General features: G+C 46.8%; 1 protein-coding gene across 19 annotated transcripts; it reads right to left on the bottom strand.

The window, feature by feature from the left end:
- Positions 1–10,295: 10,295 nt before the first annotated feature.
- Positions 10,296–21,350, bottom strand: PIGV (phosphatidylinositol glycan anchor biosynthesis class V). 19 transcript variants are annotated; one of them, XM_066375575.1, is made up of 6 exons: positions 20,603–20,700; positions 19,624–19,712; positions 19,341–19,425; positions 16,777–16,910; positions 12,633–13,754; positions 10,296–10,646 (listed from the first exon to the last, which is right to left on the bottom strand). In XM_066375575.1, exons 4-6 carry the CDS (start codon positions 16,852–16,854, stop codon positions 10,365–10,367), a joined length of 1,482 nt encoding a protein of 493 aa, XP_066231672.1. In that variant the 5' UTR covers positions 16,855–16,910; positions 19,341–19,425; positions 19,624–19,712; positions 20,603–20,700; the 3' UTR covers positions 10,296–10,364. The 19 variants fall into 19 exon arrangements, with proteins under 19 accessions (XP_066231672.1, XP_066231673.1, XP_066231674.1 ...); XM_066375576.1 differs by having other exon boundaries at positions 20,616–20,691; XM_066375577.1 differs by lacking the exon at positions 20,603–20,700 and adding an exon at positions 20,392–20,568 and having other exon boundaries at positions 19,624–19,707.
- Positions 21,351–22,556: the final 1,206 nt, after the last annotated feature.

The raw sequence follows: 22,556 nt of genomic DNA, 5'->3' as shown, positions 1-22,556 counted from the left end.
ACCAGATGAGCCTGCGCTCAAGCTGGCGACCTCGGGGTCTCAAATCTGGGTCCTCCACATCCCAGTCCAACGCTATATCCACTGCGCCACTGCCTGGTCAGGCTGCATGCTTTTTTTCCCCCTGAAGTGAGAAACGGGAGGTAGAGAGACAGACTCCCGCATGCGCCTGACCAGGAGCCACCTGGCATGCCCACCAGGGAGCGATGTTCTGCCCATCTGGGGCATTGCTCTGCTGCAACCAGAGCCATTCTAGCACCTGAGGCAGAGGCCATGGAGCCATCCTCAGCACCTGGGCCAACTTGGCTCCAATGAAGCCTTGGCTGCAGGAGAGAAAGAGAGAGATAAAGAGAAAGTAGAGGGGGAGGGGTGGAGAAGCAGATAGGCACTTCTCCTGTGTGCCCTGGCCGGAAATCGAACCCAGGACTTCCACATGCCAGGCTGATGCTCTACCACTGAGCCAACTGGCCAGGGCCTCATCATAATTTTTTTATTTTAAGATTTTATTTTTAGAGAGAAAGAAAGGGAGAGAGGAGGGAGGAGGAGCAGGAAACATCAACTCCCATAAGTTGACCAGGCAAGCTCAGGGTTTCGAACCAGCAACCTCAGCATTCCAAGTCGATGCTTTATCCACTGCACCACCACAGGTCAGGCTCATCATAATTTTTTGTTTGTTTTATTTGTAGCAAATAAGTCTGGTGGCTAAAAGAAATAAGAGATTATTTTATGACTACCATGGAAGCACTATGATTCTCTTACCATGAACTGACCCAAATTTGTCATTTTCTGCAAGGACTCTGATGCTTTCAGAAGAACTCCTTACATACCAACTCCCTGTAGTCATCATCACTGCCATACAGTCAAGTGCAACAACCACTTAGGGCCCCAAGGCATTTGCTTTAGTTGGCACTTCATCACAAATAACCCCAGGTGATGATTTGATTAATCATGATGCCACCGCATGTCATGGATTAGTAGCATCACATTTCTCATTGGCAAGAAGCTTAGCACATTCAAATTAAATGACACAACCAAACCAGTTCCCTAATCCTATCTTTTGAGAGCTATTTCATGGGACTGTTACTAGTACCAAATTCTATAGCAGTTAGGGTCCAGTGAGAAGCAACTATACCAGTCATTGGACAGAGAATTTAATATAAAGAATGGTTAGGAGGCCCTGGCTGGTTGGCTCAGTGGTAGAGCGTTGGCCTGGCGTGCGGAAGTCCCGGGTTCGATTCCCGGCCAGGGCACACAGGAGAGGCGCCCATCTGCTTCTCCACCCCTCCCCCTCTCCTTCCTCTCTGTCTCTCTCTTCCCCTCCCGCAGCCAAGGCTCCATTGAAGCAAAAGATGGCCCAGGCGCTGGGGATAGCTCCTTGGCCTCTGCCCCAGGCGCTAGAGTGGCTCTGGTCGAGACAGAGTGACGCCCCAGATGGGCAGAGCATCGCCCCCTGGTGAGCGTGCCGGGTGGATCCCAGTCGGGAGCATGTGGGAGTCTGTCTGACTGTCTCCCCGTTTCCAGCTTCAGAAAAATCCAAAAAAAGAAAAAAAGAAAAAGGAAAAAATTGGTTAGAATGGTAAACTAGGTATAGAGTTGTTAACTAGATAACTGAAAGGGTAAAAGGAAAACTTGGAGATATTATGGAGGCAGCAACAACAGGAAGCATCTATAGTCCTAGGGCTGGGAGAACAAAGGGAAGAGTTTGGAATTACTAAAACTCAGAAGAGGTCTCTAAGAGCTGAAGCTCAGACCTCCAAGTCTGGTCCTGGTGTTTCTTTTCTTTTTTTTTTTTTTTTTTGCATTTTTAACACTGGTCATGTTGTAGTTTCGGTGTTTTTTAATTTGGAAGAGGGACCAACACCTCTGATGAAAGGGGTGCTTGCTACCCAGTTGGGGCTGGTGTCTCTGAGTGGGACACTAATAAACTGATTCTTCAGCTGTTGGGAAAAAAACTCAGCTCCCTCTACAAGAAGGAACTGCTGCTGCCAGGGTGAGGGAACATTGCTGGGGTGACTTCACAGGAACAGGAAGCAAACAGGAGTCCTTTCTTCCCTCCTCTGGCCTCACTATCTCCCTCTGGTGGCCCTTATTTGCACAGCCAAACAAAGAGCCCACTGACAAAGCAGAAATGGGATTTGCAGAATCCCAGCTCCATTATCTCATTAGCAAAAAGTAGGAGGGTGGGTTTGAAGCTGAAAGACAGTAATGTAATAACTAGAACAGGTTTCTTTGTAAAGTAGTAGAAGAAAGAGGTGGACTTAGGTGAGAATTAGCTGGTATTCAAGCAGACATGGAAGGGAAATACAGAGAAAGTCTAGAGATGATAGGCCTTTCAGGGTGGGAAAAGCTGATTGATTCTGGACAACAAATTGTATAATATTGAAAAAGGTCTTAAACCACAGGAATTGAAAGATGTGCTCACCTCCAAAGCAAATACAGGGAAAGAGTGTGGCCTAGCCCTGGTTGGCTAGGTCCGCGATAGAGTGTCAGCCCGGTGTGTGGAAGTCCAGGGTTCGATTCTCGTCCAGGGCACACAGGAGAAGCGCCCATCTGCTTCTCCACCCCTCCCCCTCTCCTTCCTCTCTATCTCTCTCTTCCCCTCCTGTGCCCAAGGCTACATTGGAGCAAAGCTGGCCCGGGTACTGAGGATGGCTCCATGGCCTCTGCCTCAAGCGCTAAGAAAGAGCTCAGTTGCAAGCACGGCCCCGGATGGGCAGAGCATCGCCCCGTAGTGGGCATACTGGGTGGATCCCGGTCAGGTGCATGCGGGAGTCTGTCTCTCTGCCTTCCCGCTTCTCACTTCAGAAAAATACAAAAAAAAAAAAAGAGTGTGGTCGTCCCACTGATCATTTCACACAGCTTTAAGGTACCAACCATTAGTGAGAGTGAGGCAAAGGAGTGAAGAAGCAAATAAGTATATCAGGCTGAGAAGTCTATCTAGAAAAAAACTTTCAATGTTGTTAGTATCACATGGATCAGACTAGATGCAAGTAGAGCAGAAACCTGTTGCGTTAATTTTGTGTGCCAACTTGGCTAGGCCACGGTATGCAGATATTTGGCCAAATATTATTCTAGCTGTTTTTATGAAGGTATTTTTATAATTGAGATTGACATTCAAATCAGTAGACTTTGAGTAAAGCAGATTATTTTCCATGAAGTAGGAGTGTCTCATCCAATCAGTTGAAGGCCTTAAAAGAGAGAAAAAAAGACTTCCCCTGAGAAACAAAGAATTCTACCAGTAGCTTGCTTTGGGACTCAAACTGCAAGATTATCTTTTTCATGGGTCTACAGCTGCTGGCCTACCCTGAAGATATTAGACTTGCCAGCCTCCACAATCATGAGCCCGTTCCTTAAAGTCTCTCTCTCTAGGGCAGAACCACAAAATGGAAGAAGCCTGGATCCATGGTGACCAGGTTGAACAGGTCTCCCTCCTCAAACCTGCATTATATCACAGTGTAAACAAGAAAGAAACCTTTATTTTTTTAATTTTTCCCATTAATTTGAGAGAGGAAGGGCAAAAGAAGGGGGGGGGGAGGGAAGGAGAGAGAGAAGCACCAACTCATTGTTCCACTTAGTTGTTCCATCCAGCTGTGTGCTCATTGATTTCCTCTGGTATGTGCCCTGACTGGACACTGAACCTGCGACCTCTGTGTGCTGGGAGGATGCTTTATCTACTGAGCCACCTGGCCAGGGTTGAAACTTTTATTTTTAGGACACTGAGTTTTGGGAGTTGTTATAGCAGTTAGCCTACTGTTTTCATCCTTTCCTTAACCTTAATAGCATATAATCTTGGGTAACCATTTCTTTCTTCTTCTTGAAGCTATCTATTCCCCTAAAACTATTGTTTCTAATTCTTTAATGATGATAATAATGATAATAATAGAAATAATAATGGCCGCTACCATTCGTGGTTTTCTTTTTTTCTTCTTCCTGAAGTTCTCTGTGGCAGGCATCATGCTAGTGCTTTATCTAGTGTCTCATTTATTTTTTTATATATATATATATATATTATATATATATTTTTTTATTTTTCTGAAGCTGGAAACGGGGAGGCAGTCAGACAGACTCCCGCATGCGCCCGACCGGGATCCACCCGGCACGCCCACCAGGGGGCGATGCTCTGCCCATCTGGGGCGTCGCTCTGTCGTGACCAGAGCCACTCTAGTGCCTGGGGAAGAGGCCAAGGAGCCAGCTCCAGCGCCAGGGCCATCTTTTTGCTCCAATGGAGCCTTGGTTGCGGGAGGGGAAGAGAGAGAGAGAGAGAGAGAGGAAGGAGAGGGGGAGGGGTGGAGAAGCAGATGGGCGCTTCTCCTATGTGCCCTGGCCAGGAATCGAACCCGGGATTCCTGCACACCAGGCCAACGCTCTACCACTGAGCCAACCGGCCAGGGCCAATCTAGTATCTCATTTAATCCTCATGACTACTCCGTGTGATAGGTGCTATCGACCCTATTTTATTTATTTTTATTTTATTTTTAAAAATGTTTATTTTATTGATTTTAGAGAGAGTAATGGACAGAGAGAGAGAGACAGGAACACTGATCTGTTCCTGTATGTGCCCCGGCTGAGATCAAACTGGCAACCTCTGTGCTTTAAAACTGTGCTCTACCCAGTGGTCCCCAACCTTTTTTGGGCCACGGGCCGGTTTATATTACAATTTTTTAAATCTTTTTTAATTTATTTATTCATTTTGGAGAGGAGAGGGAGAGACAAAGAGAGAGAGAGAGAGGAGAGACAGAGAGAGAGAAGGGGAGAGAGGAGCTGGAAGCATCAACTCCCATATGTGCCTTGACCAGGCAAGCCCAGGATTTCGAACCGGCGACCTCAGCATTTCCAGGTCGACGCTTTATCCTGCGCCACCACAGGTCAGGCAAGAGTGAGTCTTAGACGGATGTAACAGAGGGAATCTGGTCATTTTTAAAAAATAAAACATTGTTCAGACTTAAATATAAATAAAACGGAAATAATGTAAGTTATTTATTCTTTCTCTGTGGACCAGTACTGGTCGGTGGCCCGGGGATTGGGGACCACTGCTCTAACCAACCAAGTTATCTGGCCAGGGCTATTTATTGATTTTGAGAGAGGGAAAGAAACAACAATTTGTTGTTCCATTGATCCATGGTTGACTCTTGTATGTGCCCTGGCCGGGAATCGAATCTGCAACCTTGGCATACTGGGATGATGCTCTAATTGCACTACCGGCCTGGGCTATAATACCTATTTTGGAGATGAGAAAAAAGGTTTCGAGAAGTTGAGTCACTTGCCCAAGATCTTATTGACCCTCCTTCTCTTTCTGCACTTTTCCTTTTGACAGTCAATCAAACACAATCTCAAGCCTGCTATAATGATCATGTCTGGTTGAATGGCTCCCTGACTCCTCTCCTTGTTTTCAGTTCCACATTTCCTGGCATATGAATGAGCTGATGGCATTGTAAATTTAACATGTCCTAATGCAGCTATTCAGTTGTTAAAACTGTTGTAAACACTTTTCATTTAATTCCAACAAGCCTATGAGACAGATAATGTCATTGTTCACATCTATGAGCCATAGTGTGACCCATATTTTACAGATAAGTACACTGAGGCTTAGAGACTCAGTATCTGACTCATGTTTACATAACTAGTACACAGCAGAGCTGGGCTTGGGGCTGATTTCAAGGCCTTGATCTCAATAATGACAGCACTTCGGTTCTACTCAAACTAAGCTCTCCCTGTCTTGTTCCATTACCTGCTTCCTATACTCATTCTCTGCCCTTAACTTTTAAATCTTTTTTGTCCTTCCTTCAATGTCCAGCTCAAAGGCCATTTCTCTCCGAAACCTTTTCAGGTATTCCAAAGCTGTAAGGGATCTCCACCTTGTGTGAGTTTACAGAGCGCTTACCTGTACCTCACTCACCTTTTTCTAAGCATACGAAAAAAACTTTAATTCATCTTCATCATAAAAAGGTCGAGTAGAGGCCCTGGCTGGTTGGCTCAGCGGTGGAGCGTTGACCTGGCGTGCGGGGGACCCGGGTTCGATTTCCGGCCAGGGCACATAGGAGAAGCGCCTATTTGCTCCTCCAGCCCCACCCCCTCCTTCCTCTCTGTCTCTCTCTTCCCCTCCCGCAGCCAAGGCTCCATTGGAGCAAAGATGGCCCGGGAGCTGGGGATGGCTCCTTGCCCCCTGGTGGGCAGAGCATCGCCCTGGTGGGCGTGCCGGGTGGATCCCGGTCGGGTGCATGCGGGAGTCTGTCTGACTGTCTCTCCCCGTTTCCAGCTTCAGAAAAAAAAGAAAGAAAGAAAGAAAAAAAAAAAAAAGGTCGAGTAGAGATAGACTGAGACGTGTAAGTATCCCTTCATTCCCCAAAACTGATAAGTTTCTCTCTTGATGAATGTTTCTGTGTATCAGCTAGCAATTCTGAGTTATTTGAGGATGGGAGACACAGCAAGTCATCTTTATTCCCCTAAAATAAAAATAAATAAACAATTGCTGAAAAAAAATCAATCAACTTCAAGTCTCTTGAGCCTGCACACATTACATTTTTAGATGAAGGTAAAAGCGACTGTAAAGAAAAGGAGTGATTTTTTCCCCCAGGGGGATTGGTGAAGACTTGTCGAACATCTCCTCTCCTCCCACCTTCATTAAAGAACAAAAAAGCATAGATCTCTAGGTACATGAAGCTCTGGTTTCTGTTTTAGTTGGGTCTCAGAAGGAAATTACTTTTCTCTGAAACTGTAGACGCCCAACCCAGCTGCAGCATTGTTAGACCTCAGGGTAAACAGGAAGCTTCCTGTCTTGGGCCCTTCATGTCCCTCTCCCAGACTATTAAAGACTGTTAATAGGATGGTAAAAGGACAGCTGCTGGCCATAAAATCAGCCCATTCCTTAGATCCTTAGAGAAGAGCAACTCCATCCCTCCAAGGTCAAAGAGAAAACTGTGGTCTCCAGGTGCATCCACATAGCTGGGGTCCTGTTACCTCCTCTATGATCAACTGTAACCGTAAAGATCTTCGCTAAATACCGGCATGATTTAGATACTATGGGATTCCCATTTATAGGGTCTCTTGTCCTTGAAATTTCTTGTTTCTGGGAGTGATGAGATCTAGTGTAAAGGGTAAGCTGAGACGGCCAGAGCAGTGATATCACTCCCTACCCTGTGAAGTTTGAGTCAGCTCTTCCAGTAGGGGAACAATCAGTCCTGATTATCCCCCAAGAAGAGGCAAAGAGGATAAGGCATGAGAGCAGAGTCTAGTGCTCCTACTTCTGCAATGAAGAGCTGAAATAGGACCTCAGCTCCTCCTACACACAGGGTGGAAGTCCCTGGACTTGCAGCTGTTGGTGAGGAGGGAGGGAATAATTTCTGCCAACTGGAAGGACACTACAGCAGAGATGATCGTTTGCCAAGAAGGGCACTTGGGTGTCTTGGCAGAAGGCAGAGGGCTGCCCCAATCTGTGTGTACATTTTCAGAAGCATTTGACTCTGGACCAAATTCTCTCAGCTGTGCTAAAGCTGGGGTAATGGATGGGAAATGCTTATTGGCCAGGCTGACTAGAGAAGCTCCAACAGAGGGTGCTGGGACTCAGCCAGGAGCTTCCCTTCCGCTGGCAAGTTTAGCTTTCTGTCATGGTCAGAGGGAGCGTGTCAAAATTCCAATTCTCAGGGTTCTCCAGAAGCTGCTTATAATTAACCATTTATTTTGAAGTTTTTGCTTGTAATTTTTTGCTCAAGTAGGAAATGAGTGATGATGATGCAGAACCTCTTACTTGGCTCAAAGAATAAGCAAAAATAGCTCAGCAGAGGTCAATAATCTTATTACCATTAAAGTGATGGGCTCATAACCAAATGGGGCTAGTCAGGTACTATTTCATTCAACCTTGGACTTATCTACAATTTATCAATTTTCTGGCTCCTCTGACTCATGTCTACCAATCAAACAAGCAAAGGTACTTGGGCACAGCAGGCAAACCAGTCACTACTTTGACCATTTAGTTGCCTGGCACATGTTTACATATGCAGGACAATACAGCTTTCCTTCATTCAAAGAAAAGGTCACTTCAGGTACTCCTCAGAGTTGTACCCAAGATGGAGAGGGTTTCTTCTAAGAACTGAATATTTTCTCCTAAAAGCACATTTGAGCCTCTATGTGTTTAGACTGGGGTGATTTCATTGTTTAGGGCAGCTCTTAAGATCTTAGAGAAAAGGACCTACAAGAGGTTGTATGGTTCCCTCACCCCTCAGTCCCTTTTAGGGTATATTATTTCCCCAATTTCAGAAGAGGTATTAAGGCTCCAAAGGCTCTCCCAAGGTCACATAGCTGGTAAGCGGGTTTTCTTGAGAGGACTAGAATCCAGGTCTCTGGCTTTCTTGTGCAATGCTCTTCTTACTGTGACTTTGTCCCCCAAGTAATTTGTATTATTTCTTAAAAGGTAACTGATGGCCCTGGCTGGCTGGCTCAGTGGCAGAGCTTCGGCTGGGCGTGTGGATGTCCTACGTTTGATTCCCAGTCAGAGCACAGAGAAGCGACCATCTGCTTCTCCACCTCAACACCCCCCTCTTCCTCTTCCACAGCCATGGCTCGACTAGTTCCAGTGAAAAGGCCCCAGGCGCTGAGGATGGCTCCAAGGCACCTCTGCCTCAGGTACTAAAAATAGCTCAGTTGCAAGCATGGCCCCAGATGGAGGTGGATCCTGGTTGCGCAGATGCAGGAGTTTCTCTCTCTGTCTCCCCTCCTCTCACTTGAAAATGAAGAAAAATAAGGTAACTGATTGCTCATATATCCATAAGTTATTTAATTGGCATACCTTTGTAAGTTTTTTCATATAATTAAATGGACAAATCATGAAAAAAAAATCTTCAGAAACTGTGTCCCACTTAGAAAAGAAGGTCCTACTTTACTTACTGCCACTACACTATTTAGGCCTCTGCCATCATGTATGGACTATTACCAGCCTGTTAGCTAGAGCCTTTGATTAAACTTAATTTAAATAATTTATATTTAAACTTATGTGTGGATCAGTGGTAAGTTTAAGACTATCTCTGCTTGCCTGACCAGGCAGTGGCGCAGTGGATAGAGCATCGGACTGGGATGCCGAGGACCCAGGTTCGAGACCCCAAGGTTGCCAATTTGAGCGCGGGCTCATCTGGTTTGAGCAAAAGCTCACCAGCTTGGACCCAAGGTTGCTGGCTCTAGCAAGGGGTTACTCAGTCTGCTGAAGGCCCGTGGTCAAGGTACATATGAGAAAGCAATCAATGAACAACTAAGGTGTCGCAACGAAAAACTAATAATTGATGCTTCTCATCTCTCTTCGTTCCTGTCTGTCTGTCCCTATCTATTCCTCTCTCTGTCTCTATTAAAAAAAAAAAAAAAAAGACTATCTCTGCTGTGCCTGGTTGAAAAGACAGATCCAGATATACTCTAGACTTGGAATAAGATTTTTTCACTGCCTGACCAGGCGGTAGCACAGTGGTTAGAGCGTCAGATTGGGACATAGAAGACCCAGGTTTGAGACCCTGAGGTTGCCAGCTTGAGTGTGGGCTCATCTGGTTTGAGCAGGGCTCACTAGCTTGAGCCCAAGGTCACTGGCTCAAGCAAGGGGTTACTCGGTCTGCTGAAAGCCCACGGTCAAGGCACATATGAGAAATCAATCAATGAACAGCTAAGGAGCTGCAATGAAGAATTGATGTTTCTCATCTCTCTCCCTTCCTGTCTGTCTGTCCTTCTCTGTCTCTGTCACAATAAAAAAAAAAAAAAAAAAATAGATTTTTTCACTTACTGCAAAAATAGTTGCTACTCTAAAATTTTCCATAGCCAGGACCATTAGGGGCTCTCTAGTGGCTAATACTGTTCCCATTCTTTTTTTTTTTTCTTTTTTTCTTTTTTCATTTTTCCAAAGCTAGAAACGGGGAGGCAGTCAAGACAGACTCCCGCATGCGCCCGACCGGGATCCACCCGGCATGCCCACCAGGGGGCAATGTTCTGCCCCTCTGGGGCGTCGCTCTGTTGCATCCAGAGCCATTCTAGCACCTGAGGCAGAGGCCACAGAGCCATCCCCAGCACCCGGGCCATCTTTGCTCCAATGGAGCTTCGGCTGCGGGAGGGGAAGAGAGAGACAGAGAGGAAGGAGAGGGGGAGGGGTGGAGAAGCAGATGGGCGCTTCTACTGTGTGCCCTGGCCAGGAATCGAACCCGGGACTCCTGCACGCCAGGCCGACGCTCTACCGCTGAGCCAACCGGCCAGGGCCTGTTCCCATTCTTAACCAACCTTCAAATAGAGAGGTTCTAATGGACAGAGTAAGGGTCCCAAGGCAGCACAGGCAGTGTATTTATGTTTTTGTATTTCCAGTTCCCTGTTAAGTTGGCTTCAAGTCTGTCCCCTGAGACTCCAGGTCATGTCCAAGGCAGGAAGTTGCAATGTAGGAGTAGTCCCAGGAGCCAGTAAGTCAGGAAGTAGCCTAGAATGCATCGTGTGACTAGAGAACAGGTTTTCCAGTTGTGCAAAAGTCCCATGATAGAATTTCTGGGGACCTTTTGTCTTGGTGGAGAGTCCCCTGCAAGAGGCTTCCAAGGCACAGTCTCTAGGGATCTCAGCAGTGGCTCTCGATCCTGAAGCAAGTGAGCTGGAAACCAGTACACAATAGGAGAGGAGGAGCCCAAAAACCTCGTGAGAACCTGGAAATCATAAGAGGGGGAAACCCACACATTTATTGGAATGTCACTTGCCTCAAATTGGATTAGCCTGGGGCTTCCTTGCTGTTGGATGAATTATAACCCCACAAATATAAATGTATTACACTGGACACAACATTTAGTAGAGCTTAGGATCTGCCTTATAAAACTGTGTGTGACACTAGCCAGGTGACCTCAGTGTTACAAATAAACATAGTGACGGACTAATTGCCACAATAATGGATCTATCTGTTGTAGTTTTTAGTCTTCAGAGGTCGAAACAATTTCTATTTACAATTTCTTTTTATTTTTTTAAATTTATTGATTTCAGGCCTGACCTGTGGTGGCACAGAGGCTAAAGCATCGACCTGGAACGCTGAGGTCACCAGTTTGAAACCCCAGGCTTTCCTGGTCAAGGCTCAAGGCACATGTGGAAGTTGATGCTTCCTACACCTCCCAACCTCTTTCTCTTCTCTCTAAAATGAATACATTTTAAAAAAGATAGAGAGAAAAAAATATATTGATTTCAGTAAGAGAGGAAGGGAGAGAAAGAGAGAGAAAGAGAGGAGAGCATCGATCTGTTCCTGTATGTGCCCTGACTGGGGATCGAATTGGCAACTTCTGTGTTTCGGGACAATGTTCTAATCAACTGAGCTATCTAGCTAGGCTCATTTACAGTTTCTAATAAAGGAGTAATATGTACCCTCCCCCAGCAAAAAAGAGTCAATCAATACAAATTTTACCCCAGGGCCTGGACCCTGAACTCTAGGCTGTGATGTGGAGCTTTGGGAATCTAAGGTGGTTCCCTCATCCCATAGGGATGGCAAAGCTCAGGGAAAGGGAGCAGAGGACAGTCACTATGATTCAACATCCTTTTTCTAGGGAAGTTCAGAGCCAAATGGCCTCCCAAATCTGCCTAGAAACACTAAGCTTTGCTGACATTCCCTCCACTAGCGAATCCAGCTAAAAAACTCAGAATGTTACTTTCCGTTTCCCCTGTGCCTCTTATTCACACAGCTCAAAGAACTTCTCGGTCAGCGTGCACCTCCAAGAGGCAGACACTGCTAAGGAGTGGCCAGGATGGAAACAAAAAGACTTCCTTGGAAAAAAAAAAAAAAGACTTCCTTGGGGTTAAGTTGAAACTGGGGCCACAGCCAGGAACAGAAAAAAACAACTGAATGATCAAACCTTTCCTTTCCCTCTTCATCCCCACCACCACTCCAAACATTACACAAGATATCTCCTCTGAAAACCAAGCACCCACTCACAGTACCTCAGAAAGTCAGCTATCAAGTTGAAATTCTGGGTATAAGTGTATTTGGGGAAGGTCCTAGAAGTATTCTCTGTGCTTATTCCTTTATCTGTCAAGTTAGATACTTTCACAACTCTTCTTTCCTTGCATACACTCTTTATTTGCCCAGAATGTTCTTACTCTCTACGACCTGGCCTAAATATGACTCCCTCCTTTGGTCAGCTACCTTCTTCCTCTGTGCTTCCACAATACTTTGCCTCAAAAAGAAACTCCTCTCCCATCCCACTGTGCTATAATTCATCTGTTAAATGTCTGTCTCCCATTTCTACCATGAGACCCGATAGGGCAACAATCTTATCTTATTCATGTTCCATCCTCAGTGGTCTGATTCAGGGTCTAGCACAAAGAAAGCTGCCACATAGTTGTTGAAAAAATAAATTAGTCCTGGCCAGTTAACTCAGTCAGTTAAAGTGTCATCTTGAAACACCAAGGTTATGAGTTCGATCCCTGGTCAAGGCACAGGAAGTGACCAACAAATGCACAATTAAGTGGAACAACATATAAAGGCTTCTCTCTCTTCCTCCTTTTCTCTGTCTCTAAAATCATCAACCAATTAAAAAAAAGAAAAGAAATTAGACCCAAGTCACTCAAATGGGAGAAGTTAGCTGTCTTCCCGATCCTGGCCGAGGGGTTATGCCTGTATTCACATCCTTTCCCCAGCCAGGACTCCACCTCACCTGAACGTGCATGCACAAACTGCCAAACAGCAACAGCACCACAGCGTGAACCAGGTACACGAACACCCGAGGACTGAGGAATCCAAAATCAGGCTTCTCTAGGGCCTCACTGTTCTTATTCCTTTGCATCCCAAGGGTCAGGCAGAACCAAGGGTGGGTGGTCACATATGTCCAAGTTGCCCAAGCAACCAGGATAGCTACTGGTACAGCCAGCAGAAAATTGGGTACCTGCTTAAGCTCATAGTATCTCAAAAAGCCAACATTCCAGTAGATGTCCTGGATATAGCTGTATATTAGGGGAAGTTCCCAGGAGCACCACGGGGGCTCATTTCCCTCTGCAATCCGGTAGCCCTTGTCCACAGCTAACTTCAGCAAGGGTTTAGGGATGGAGTGGGCTGAGCCTGGCAGACAGAACTGTGCATAGGCATAATATTGAAAGAGGGCAAAGGGAAGGCCAAGTGCGAGCATGGACAGGAACACAGAGCCCATCAGCTTCAAGAGCTGTCTGAGAGGATTCAACACCATGAGGGAAGACAAAAAGCTTCGGCACTGAGAATGCATGAGGAAGCCAACATTGACCAGCCCATTGGAGCGTACGCCAGTGGCAAGGGCAAAGACAAGTCCACTAGTCCAGCTTCGGCCCCGTTCCAGCTGCCCCATGGCGGTGAATGTCAGGAGGGCAAACAAAGCTTCTGAGTAACCAGCAGCCAGGAAGACATTGGCAGGGCTGAGGCAGAAAAGCAGTGCTCCATAAAAAGCTTGGTGGGGACAGTGCAAAACCAGACAGCCCAGGTCGTGAAGTGCAACTGCAGCCAGGATAGAAAACAAGGAATTGAGAAATGCTACTGAGATTAACAAGCAACTCCGCAGGCTCAGTAACTCCCGCAAGGGTCTCAGAAGTTCAGTCCCCACCAACAGGACCAGGGGGAAACCAGGGAAGAAGGCAAAGTTGTGCTCATACAGGTAGCCATGCTCAGCAATGAACAGAAAGTGTTCAGCATCCCAGTGAGACAGGCCACCCAGGAGACCTTCCACAAGTTGGTCCACAGAGCCTGAGGGCGTGAGGCGAGGAGGAGAGAAGGCTTCTGCATGGTGATCTGGGATGATGGCATTGAAGAGAGCCTGTGGGATGAAGGAGAACAAGATTTTTGTTGAGTAACTGGAAGAAAAGAATTACTGCTTAATAAAACAAAGAACAGATTTGTTGGGGAAAATCAGTTCAGTTTTGGACTGGTTAAGTTTGAATTAGGCATTCCAGAGCAGAGGTCAATGAGGCAGTGAGATATATGAGTCTGAAGGTCAGGAGAGTGATCAGAGCTAGAGGTAAAAATTTGGGAGTCACAAGTACATGGGCAGTTTTTAAAGGTATGAGATTCGATAAGAACACTAGGAAGTACAGATAGAGAAAAGATCTAAGGACTGGGCCCTGGACACCTTGACATTTAGTGACTCAAGAACCTGACTGGGGTCTGACCTGTGGTGGCGCAGTGGATAAAGCGTCGACCTGGAAATGCTGAGGTCACCGGTTCGAAACCCTGGGCTTGCCTGGTCAAGGCACATATGGGAGTTGATGCTTCCTGCTCCTCCCCCTTCTCTCTCTCTCTGTATCCCCCCCCCCTCTGTCTCTCCCTCTCCTCTCTAAAATTAATAAAAAAAAAAAAAGAACCTGACTGGTAACTCAGTTGGTTAGTCTTTCCCTGATACATCAAAGTTGTGGGTTTAATCTCCAGTCAGAGTATACACAATAATCAACCAATGGCCCTGGTTGGTGGTGCAGTGGATAGAGTGTCATCCTGGAGCGCCAAGGTCACCAGTTAATCCCAGTTCGATTTAGGGTTGCGAGCTCAATCCCAGGGTTGATGGCTCTCGAGGTTGCTGGCTTGATCATAAGGGTGCTGGCTCAAGAGGGTATCAGCTCAACCCTGAGGTGACCAGTTTGAGCCCCAGACAGGGCACATATGAGAAGCCATCAATGGCACAACTAAGTGAAACAACAAGTTGATGCTTCTCTCTCTCTCTCTCTCCCCCTTTCTTCTCTCTCCCCCAAAAAAGAATCAACCAAAGAATGCATAAATAAGAGGAACAACGAACTGATGTTTCCCTCTCTCTCTCTCCCTTTAAAATCAGTAAATTGAATAAAAACCCAAAACAATCAATGAAGGGTACTGGCAATATATTCTTTTTTTTTTTTTTAATTATTTTTATTTTATTTATTCATTTCAGAGAAGAGAGAGAGAGAGAGAAGGTGGGGAGGAGCAGGAAGCATCAACTCCCATATGTACCTTGACCAGGCAAGCCAGGGTTTCAAACTGGCGACCTCAGCATTCCAGGTCAAGGCTTTATCCACTGCGCCACCACAGGTCAGGCTGGCAATATATTCTGATGGCATGAGCTTTAAAACTGGAAGGGTGAACACAGCGGGAGAAATAACGAAGTAGCATTATTACTAAATGTCTTTTTGCCCCTTAGATTGCCAGTTACTTAAGGGAAAAGAGAGCATGACTTTTATACTCACCATCTAGAACAGTTTGTGGAACAGAACAGATACTTAACAAACTTTTGGTGGTTGAGTGAACAGTCTAGAAGACATCCTTGTTTCCAAATCGCCATCTTAATTAGAACCCAGCTGTCCTGGTTCCCTACCCCAGATGCCGATTCACAGTACTGATCCACTGGTTCTGCCAATCACTCAGCTGACACTAGTTCAAAGCTATCATCAAGTCAGTTTCTGTAGCCTGGCACCAAGAGTATATAACCCCATTTCTAGGCTCTTTCTTTTTTTGGTCAGTTTTTTTCTTTTTCCTTTGTAATCATCCCACTTCAAACAGTAAAAACAAATGAGACAGGAGTGACAGTCACTGATAACAGCCCTAGTCTCCAAGTTGAAGACACTTTTAACTAAACAGAGCCTGCTATGCCTCCTATCGTGAGAGAGAAGTGAGGAAAGATTTCCACAAAGGAACCAGCTATGAGCCTCAGAGAGAATGAAGCTTGTGATAAAAGGCAAACATAATTATGGTAATAGAACAAACCTAGGATTGTTGACATTGATTCAAACCTAGATTGTTGACAATGATTGACTACATTCAATAACAACACACACTGAGGATCTACTAAGCACTGGGCACTGTGCTAGGCACTGGATGAAATTCAGACATATATGAAATTTGATTAAAATATGTATAAGGCCCTGGCCGGTTGGCTCAGTGGTAGAGCGTCGGCCTGGAGTGCAGAAGTCCCAGGTTCGATTCCCGGCCAGGGCACACAGGAGAAGCGCCCATCTGCTCCTCCCCCCCCCCTTCCTCTCTGTCTCTCTCTTCCCCTCCCGCAGCCAAGGCTCCATTGGAGCAAAGATGGCCCGGGCACTGGGATGGCTCCTTGGCCTCTGCCCCAAGCGCTAGAGTGGCTCTGGTCGCAACAAAGTGACGCCCCGGAGGGGCAGAGCATCGCCCCCTGGTGGGCGTGCCGGGTGGATCCTGGTCGGGCGCATGCGGGAGTCTGACTGTCTCTCCCTGTTTTCAGCTTCAGAAAAATACAAAAAAATAAAAATAAAAAAAATAAAATATGTATAAGGACAGTCTTTCCTCCTAGAGAGGAAAGAGGGTTTTGCAAAAGTGCACGTGCATTCTGAGGGCTGTGTGTGGATGAAGTAGCAAGGGGGAGACACCAGAGCAGGGGACACTACTGACTGAACAAATATACAGAGATGGTCTCAGGACATTGCCACCTCTTTGCCACTCAACTGACTGACACAGTGCTTGGTATCCTGGTTAGGAGACCTAGGGCAATGCTTTGAATTGTCACACCCTAATGGCACCTCTGGATACAGAACAGTATTGTTGGAAAGGCCACTAGCTCAGAAGTTAGAAAATCTAGGGTTTGATTCTGGCCCTTCTCTAACTTGCTGCATGACTTTAGGGAAACCATTTAACCTTCCTGGGCCTCTGCTGCTTCATGTGTAAAATAAGTGATTAAACAGACCATTCTTAAGAGTCCTACCCACTTTTCAGCTATGAAGCCTGTCTATGGTTCCAATCATAGGGAGGGGCACACCTGGGAGGTGAAAAGAAGATGAGGACTCTTCTTAGTGTTTATCCAAGTCATGTGGCAATAGCATGTTCAAGACAAAAGATCAGAGACTGACCTGCAGCACCAGAGTCAGGACACGGCAGCTGACCGCAAACCTCAGCACCTCTTTCCGGGATGGGTCCAGGGGCCACATCCTCTCACTGCAGGAATTCAGGGGTGTTGCTGCTAGGACTGCGCTCCCTCAGGCTTCTAAACTCCAAAACCAAGGAGGAAATGTCACACATGGGCTGAAAGTAAATTCTTTTTTTTTTTTTTTTGTATTTTTCTGAAGTTGGAAACGGGGAGGCAGACAGACTCCCCCATGCACCCGACTGGGATCCACCTGGCATGCCCACCAGGGGGCGATGCTCTGCCCATCTGGGGCATCGCTCTGTTGCAACCAGAGCCATTCTAGAGCCTGAGGATGAGGCCATGGAGCCGTCCCCAGCGCCCAGGCCAACTTTGCTCCAGTGGAGCCTTGGCTGCGGGAGGGGAAGAGAGAGTCAGAGAGGAAGGAGAGGGGGAGGGGTGGAGAAGCAGATGGGCGCTTCTCCTGAGTGCCCTGGCCAGGAATCGAACCTGGGACTCCCACACGCCAGGCCGACGCTCTACCACTGAGCCAACCGGCCAGGGCCTGAAAGTAAATTCTTTTTTTTATTTTTATTTTTATTTATTCTTTTTTTTTTTTTTTAGAGAGGAGAGAGAGAGGGATAGAGAGAGAGAGAAGGGGGGAGGAGCAGGAAGCATCAACTCCCATATGTGCCTTGACCAGGCAGGTCCAGGGTTTCGAACCAGCGACCTCAGTGTTTCCAGGTCAACGCTTTATCCACTGCGCCACCACAGGTCAGGCTGAAAGTAAATTCTTGAAAGCATTCCTCACAGGACTTCAGCATTACTAGGCAAATTTAATCACGTAACTCCCAGATGACCGAAAAGCATATTGAAGGCAAATGTCACTTGGTGTCACCCTGAAGCACTATTTTTTTGTGTTGGGAAAGTTTCACAGTTAGATATGAAACTGGAAAGCTAAACTTGCAGAAAATCTTTAAAAAACCTATTGAGTGCCCTTATGCAGGAACTAAAGACTTGGGTTCAAGTCCTGGCTCTATCACAGTTCTCATTTAGTCCTTCTGAACCTTATTTCATTATGTTTATAATGGGATCAGATTATTTCTCACAAAATTGTCATGATGGTAAAATAAGGTGTGAAGAAGTACTACTACATTTATATTGTAGATGCTATTATTTGGTGTGTGTCCTTTTCCTCTTGCCCAGAATAATAAACTAGGTCCCAAACCAGAATCCCAAAAATAGGGTACAGAACTTAACTGGAAGACCATAATCACTACACACTCCAGCTTAACTGTCTGATGTGTGTTCAGCTGGTCTGTTAAATTAAGTGGAGAAGGAAAAGAAAACCACCATTGTCAGGACTTCAGCCAGCTTACACTGCTAAAACAAACTTAGAGGCAAAACAGGGTTGACTACTAGGATGGAGAAAACTTATTTCTCATCTCTTTGTTGGAATGGCAGCAAGGTACAAACAATTGCAAAGCCATTCTGAGGCAAGGAATGTACTTCAAGGATTTTTTTTTAAACAATTCCTTGGGCTAAAAATAGCAATGGCTTCTATAGAACCAGTCTGGGAAATAAGAAGGGAGGGCAAGAGCCTCAGAGGCAACTTCTTGATTTGGTGTTCTTGCCCCAATCCACCCTGCAACATTCACTGAGTTCCAGATGTGTGTTGAGGCTCTATCCCTAAAGGAAAAAAATACTTGGCCCTGGCCGGTTGGCTCAATGGCAGAGCGTTGGCCTGGAGTGTGGATATCCCGGGTTTGATTCCCAATCAGGGCACACAGAAGTGACCATGTGCTTCTCCATCCCTCCCTTCTCTTACTTCTCTCTGTCTCTCCCCTTCCTGCAGCCATGGCTCTATTGGAGTGAGTTGGCTTCGGTGCTGAGGATGGCTCCATGGCCTCGCCTCAGGTGCTAAGAAGAGCTCGGTTTCTGAGCAATGGAGGAATGTCCTAGATAGGCAGAACATCATCCTCAGTGGGCTTGCTGGGCGGATCCCTGTCAAGGCTCATGCCAGAGTCTGTCTCTGCCTCCCCTCCTCTCACTGAATAAAAAAAAAAAAAAAAAAGAAAAGAAATCCTTAAACCCAGATATTAATAGGGAGGGTTGGAAGACTTCTTTTTTCTCTTATCTGGCTAATACCTACCAAACCTTTAGGTACCAATTGTTTCTGGCATTCTTCTCTGACCCTCACTAGACAATGTGATATGCTCTCATTGCACTTTGCAGTGTGGTATTGATTGTAATTGCTTAACTAAGTTGCTTGGGAGAGCAGAGGCTTTGTCTATCTTGCTCACAACTATATCCCCCATGCCTAGCATACAGATAGTTTTAGCCTGTGTTCTGATTGAGTGGAAGTGGCAAGAACAGGATGTGGCATCACCAGTTCATTGGCTCTAGATAGAAAATCACTGCTCCTAGTATGCCTCTCACCATACTCATGTTAAGAGCAAGACTACAAAGTCACAGAAGCCCTAAGAAAAATAAAATTTCTCCAGAAAGGGAGCATGATTGGCCAATAGCAATAGTACTTATCCTCAGCACAAGGGGGAGCCTGCTGCTTACTCCATGACCAGGAAGCCTGGAGGAAGGGAGGGGCCACCAACGCCACACCGGTTTGCTCATCAAAATTCGGTTCAAAGGCAAGCTTCTGAAAACCCCAGAGAGCGGAGGTAGTTTGTGAATCTACCCAACATTTCCAACATCTGACTCGCTGAATCGAAAGGAATAGTACAAACAGACACAGCCAATGGATGCAAGTTCTCTATCCTTGGGTGAATTCACTTTTCCCCCTTTATCCAACCCACATGCAGAAGAGGAGTTGGGAATGGAAAAGCATTTAACCCACCTCTGCCTCTCCACCAGGCTGTCATTCTTCCTTCCTCTCTCCAGAGTCCAGCTCTAGCCCCAACGACCACAGGAGACTCGTAGCCTACACTTAGTTTACAGGTAAACCAAGTAAAAACAAAATATAGCTAGTGAGTTCTCCCTTTCAGCTAATTGCCAGCCTCATTTCCCAACAACCCCTTTGCCAAATCACTCTCTAAACTGGCAGGAGAGCAACTGGTTTTACTCTACTTTCCCGTAAGATAAATTACTCACCAGAGAGGTGAGTAATAAGAATCTCCGTAGGTTTTACATTAGCGATCTCATTAGACCGTGAGGCCAGTATAATTACCATCGCCATTTTATAGATATGGAAACTGAGGCTCACTGGGGTCAGATGACACACCTCAGGCTATATTTAAAGAGAATGTAATTTTTTAAAATTCTGAAACTTCAGTCTTCCCACCGGGCCTCATCTCGTCCAAATGGGATGCACTCTTTCTGAGACAGGGTTACAACCAAGGTCTCCCAAATCCAGCCGGGTACTTGTTCAATGATGGCGTAAGCTCTTGCTGGGTACGCTGAAGGCAGGGCAGCCTGCTAAACTGGCGCCCTGGACCCACGGGGTGAGAGAACATCCTCTGTGGGGTGGGGAAATCGCTCTAACCAAGGGTCCTTAAGGCCAGAGGCCTCGCGGTCCGTCGCGAGCCAGAGACCGCCTTCTGCCAGCCCAGTCGCGTCTAAAGCCCGTTCTACCCTTTTTCTTTCAGACACAGCCCCAACCACGGACCGGGGATCTCCTCTCCCCAAAGGGCCCAAGGGACATTTCCGAGGAGGACGCAGGGCCGGAAAGGCAGAGGAGGGCGGGCGAGTGTAAAGGAAGAGGAGGCACCCGGAGGCCGCAATGGCGGAGGGGAGGGGTTCCCCACTTCACAGTGGCCTCCGCTTCCTGAGGCCTCGGTTTAACAACTTCCCTCCCCCAAGGAGTTCAGGGCACCCACGCTGGCGCCTGACCCGCAGCGCCAGCCGGTCTTGATCTCCCAGGCAGGGCCCGAACCTCAGCTCTCAAATCCGGGGCTCAACGCCGGCCGCGCCTGCGCACTGGCTCCGCCGACGGCGGCTCCGTCCCTCTCCTGCCCGGACTCGGAGCTGCCCCGCCCCCTCTGTGGCAGCCATGATGACTCCGGGCAAGTGGAGCGCCAACCAAAGAGCCCCTCAAGTCCTCGCCCTTCTACCTTGGCACCTTTCCGCCTTGGTGACAACCTGGAGACTTCCCTCCTGCACGGCACGCTCCTCAAGCCCCCTCTCCTGCCTTCAGATAGTCACCGGGGCTTCTGTCTCAGAGTCAGTGTTCTTGCCCCAGTTCCATCCCGCAAATATCCTCTGAGCTCCCAGTGTGCCAAGACTCTAGGAGTTGGGGACTGCCCCGCGGCTTCTTCACAGAAGCCAGAGCGGCACTTTCCCTGCTGTCAGGCAACAACAGCTCAGCACAGGGCCTGGCACACAATAGATGTTCTCTGAATAGAAGGGAAAACCTCGGGATTTCTGTAGCCAGCAGTAGCACCCTATGTCCTGGGTGTGAAGAAAGGGGGGGATCTCCCTGACTTTCCACTCCTGTTACCAGGGACCTTCTGTCCTACTTCAATCCTCAGTCCCACTTCAGGTGGCTAATGATGATGGTGAAGGAAAATTAAGAGAACACACCCCCAGGACTTCTTTCTCCTTCCTCATACAAGCAGTTCCTAGGAAGTGGGGCCAAAAAAAGAAGAAAAAAGAAGCTAACTCAACAAAACCGTCTGTTAGGGAGGAGCAGCCAGTTGGTACCCCTGTAACGGAAACTGTTAGAACAACTTTGTGCCGTACCTAAAGGAAATAGATAATAAATCCTTCTCCGTTGGTGGATTTCTTGTTTCTTAGGATTCCAAAGCCTTTTGTGGTTTCAGTTATCTGCCCTCCAAACGACGCTAGGGGCTGGGTTAGCTTCTGGCCACGGCCCTGGCTGAGGGAGGGGTTTATCTTCTGCAACAGCTACTCTTGTAGGTGGGAACAAAGGAGATGGTTGCTATCTCTTAGGCAAAGAAACAGCCCAGATACAGTGGGGGCCGGGAACTGTAGCTTTTGATTCTTTATAACTTATTTCAAGCCTGGAGACCTAAATAACAACAAATGTATCTAAAGTGGATAGAGTATAAATCACATTTTAGTTGTGCATGGAATAGAAGGGGGGAAAATGGAGCTTAGAAGACTCTTCCTCCAGACTTTTCAGTGGCACACACTTGTTCTCAGTTCTAGAGGCCTGTGAGCGGATCTGCAAAGCTGTAGGGCACACCTATGACTGCCCCCTAAGGTTGTGACTTGAGACTCTTGAAGTCTATGGGGCTCCAAGCAGCACTCTGCCTGCAAAGACAACGAGAAATGAACTGTTCTTACTTTGTGAATTCATATGGGAAAAGGTATGCATTCTTAACTTTCCTTCTGCCCACACTAAATTCTCTCAAAAATCTATTTGTAAAAAGGACAGGGGTCTCTTGTGAGAAGTCAGAATGTGTTCTAAGAGCTCAACTGTCCCTTTTTAGAAGTAGAACTTTGTCCAGATCTTAGGCTCTACTTTCCTACAATTTCTCCTTCCTTTCCTTCTCTGCTACCAGCATCCCTACTCTTCCACTCTGTTTCCTGTTTCATTTTCTGGCTCTTGCTCCGACAGGAAAATAAAGAAGCTGAATCTTGTTCTCTCAGAGCCCTGGCTTGTCAGAATAGAAGACTAGGTGAGATGGGAGGGGGTTCTGAACCTCCAAGGCTGTAAGTAGTGAAAGAGGTGACTCTCTCTAGTCTGCTTTTAGAGTCAGAGGCTAAAATGGAGCCTGCATCTGCACAGGGAGCCAGCAGAGTGACCAGCACTGTGGGAGAGCGAGAGCGAGAGAGAGGGAGAGAGAGAGAGAGAGAGAGAGAGAGAGA

This window comes from Saccopteryx leptura, chromosome 3 (assembly GCF_036850995.1).
Source record: "Saccopteryx leptura isolate mSacLep1 chromosome 3, mSacLep1_pri_phased_curated, whole genome shotgun sequence".
Taxonomy (NCBI): Eukaryota; Metazoa; Chordata; class Mammalia; order Chiroptera; family Emballonuridae; genus Saccopteryx; species Saccopteryx leptura.
This window is presented reverse-complemented; position numbering and strand designations above follow the sequence as displayed.

Bases quoted from the DNA above. Each gene is read 5' to 3' on its own strand.
- PIGV (XM_066375566.1), bottom strand. From the start codon at position 16,854: ATGTGGCCCCTGGACCCATCCCGGAAAGAGGTGCTGAGGTTTGCGGTC. The intron at 13,755-16,776 runs GTCAGTCTCTGA...TTCATCCCACAG, and splicing joins TCCTGACTCTGGTGCTGCAG to GCTCTCTTCAATGCCATCAT. The intron at 10,647-12,632 runs GTGAGGTGGAGT...TATGATTTCCAG, and splicing joins GTTTGTGCATGCACGTTCAG to GTTCTCACGAGGTTTTTGGG.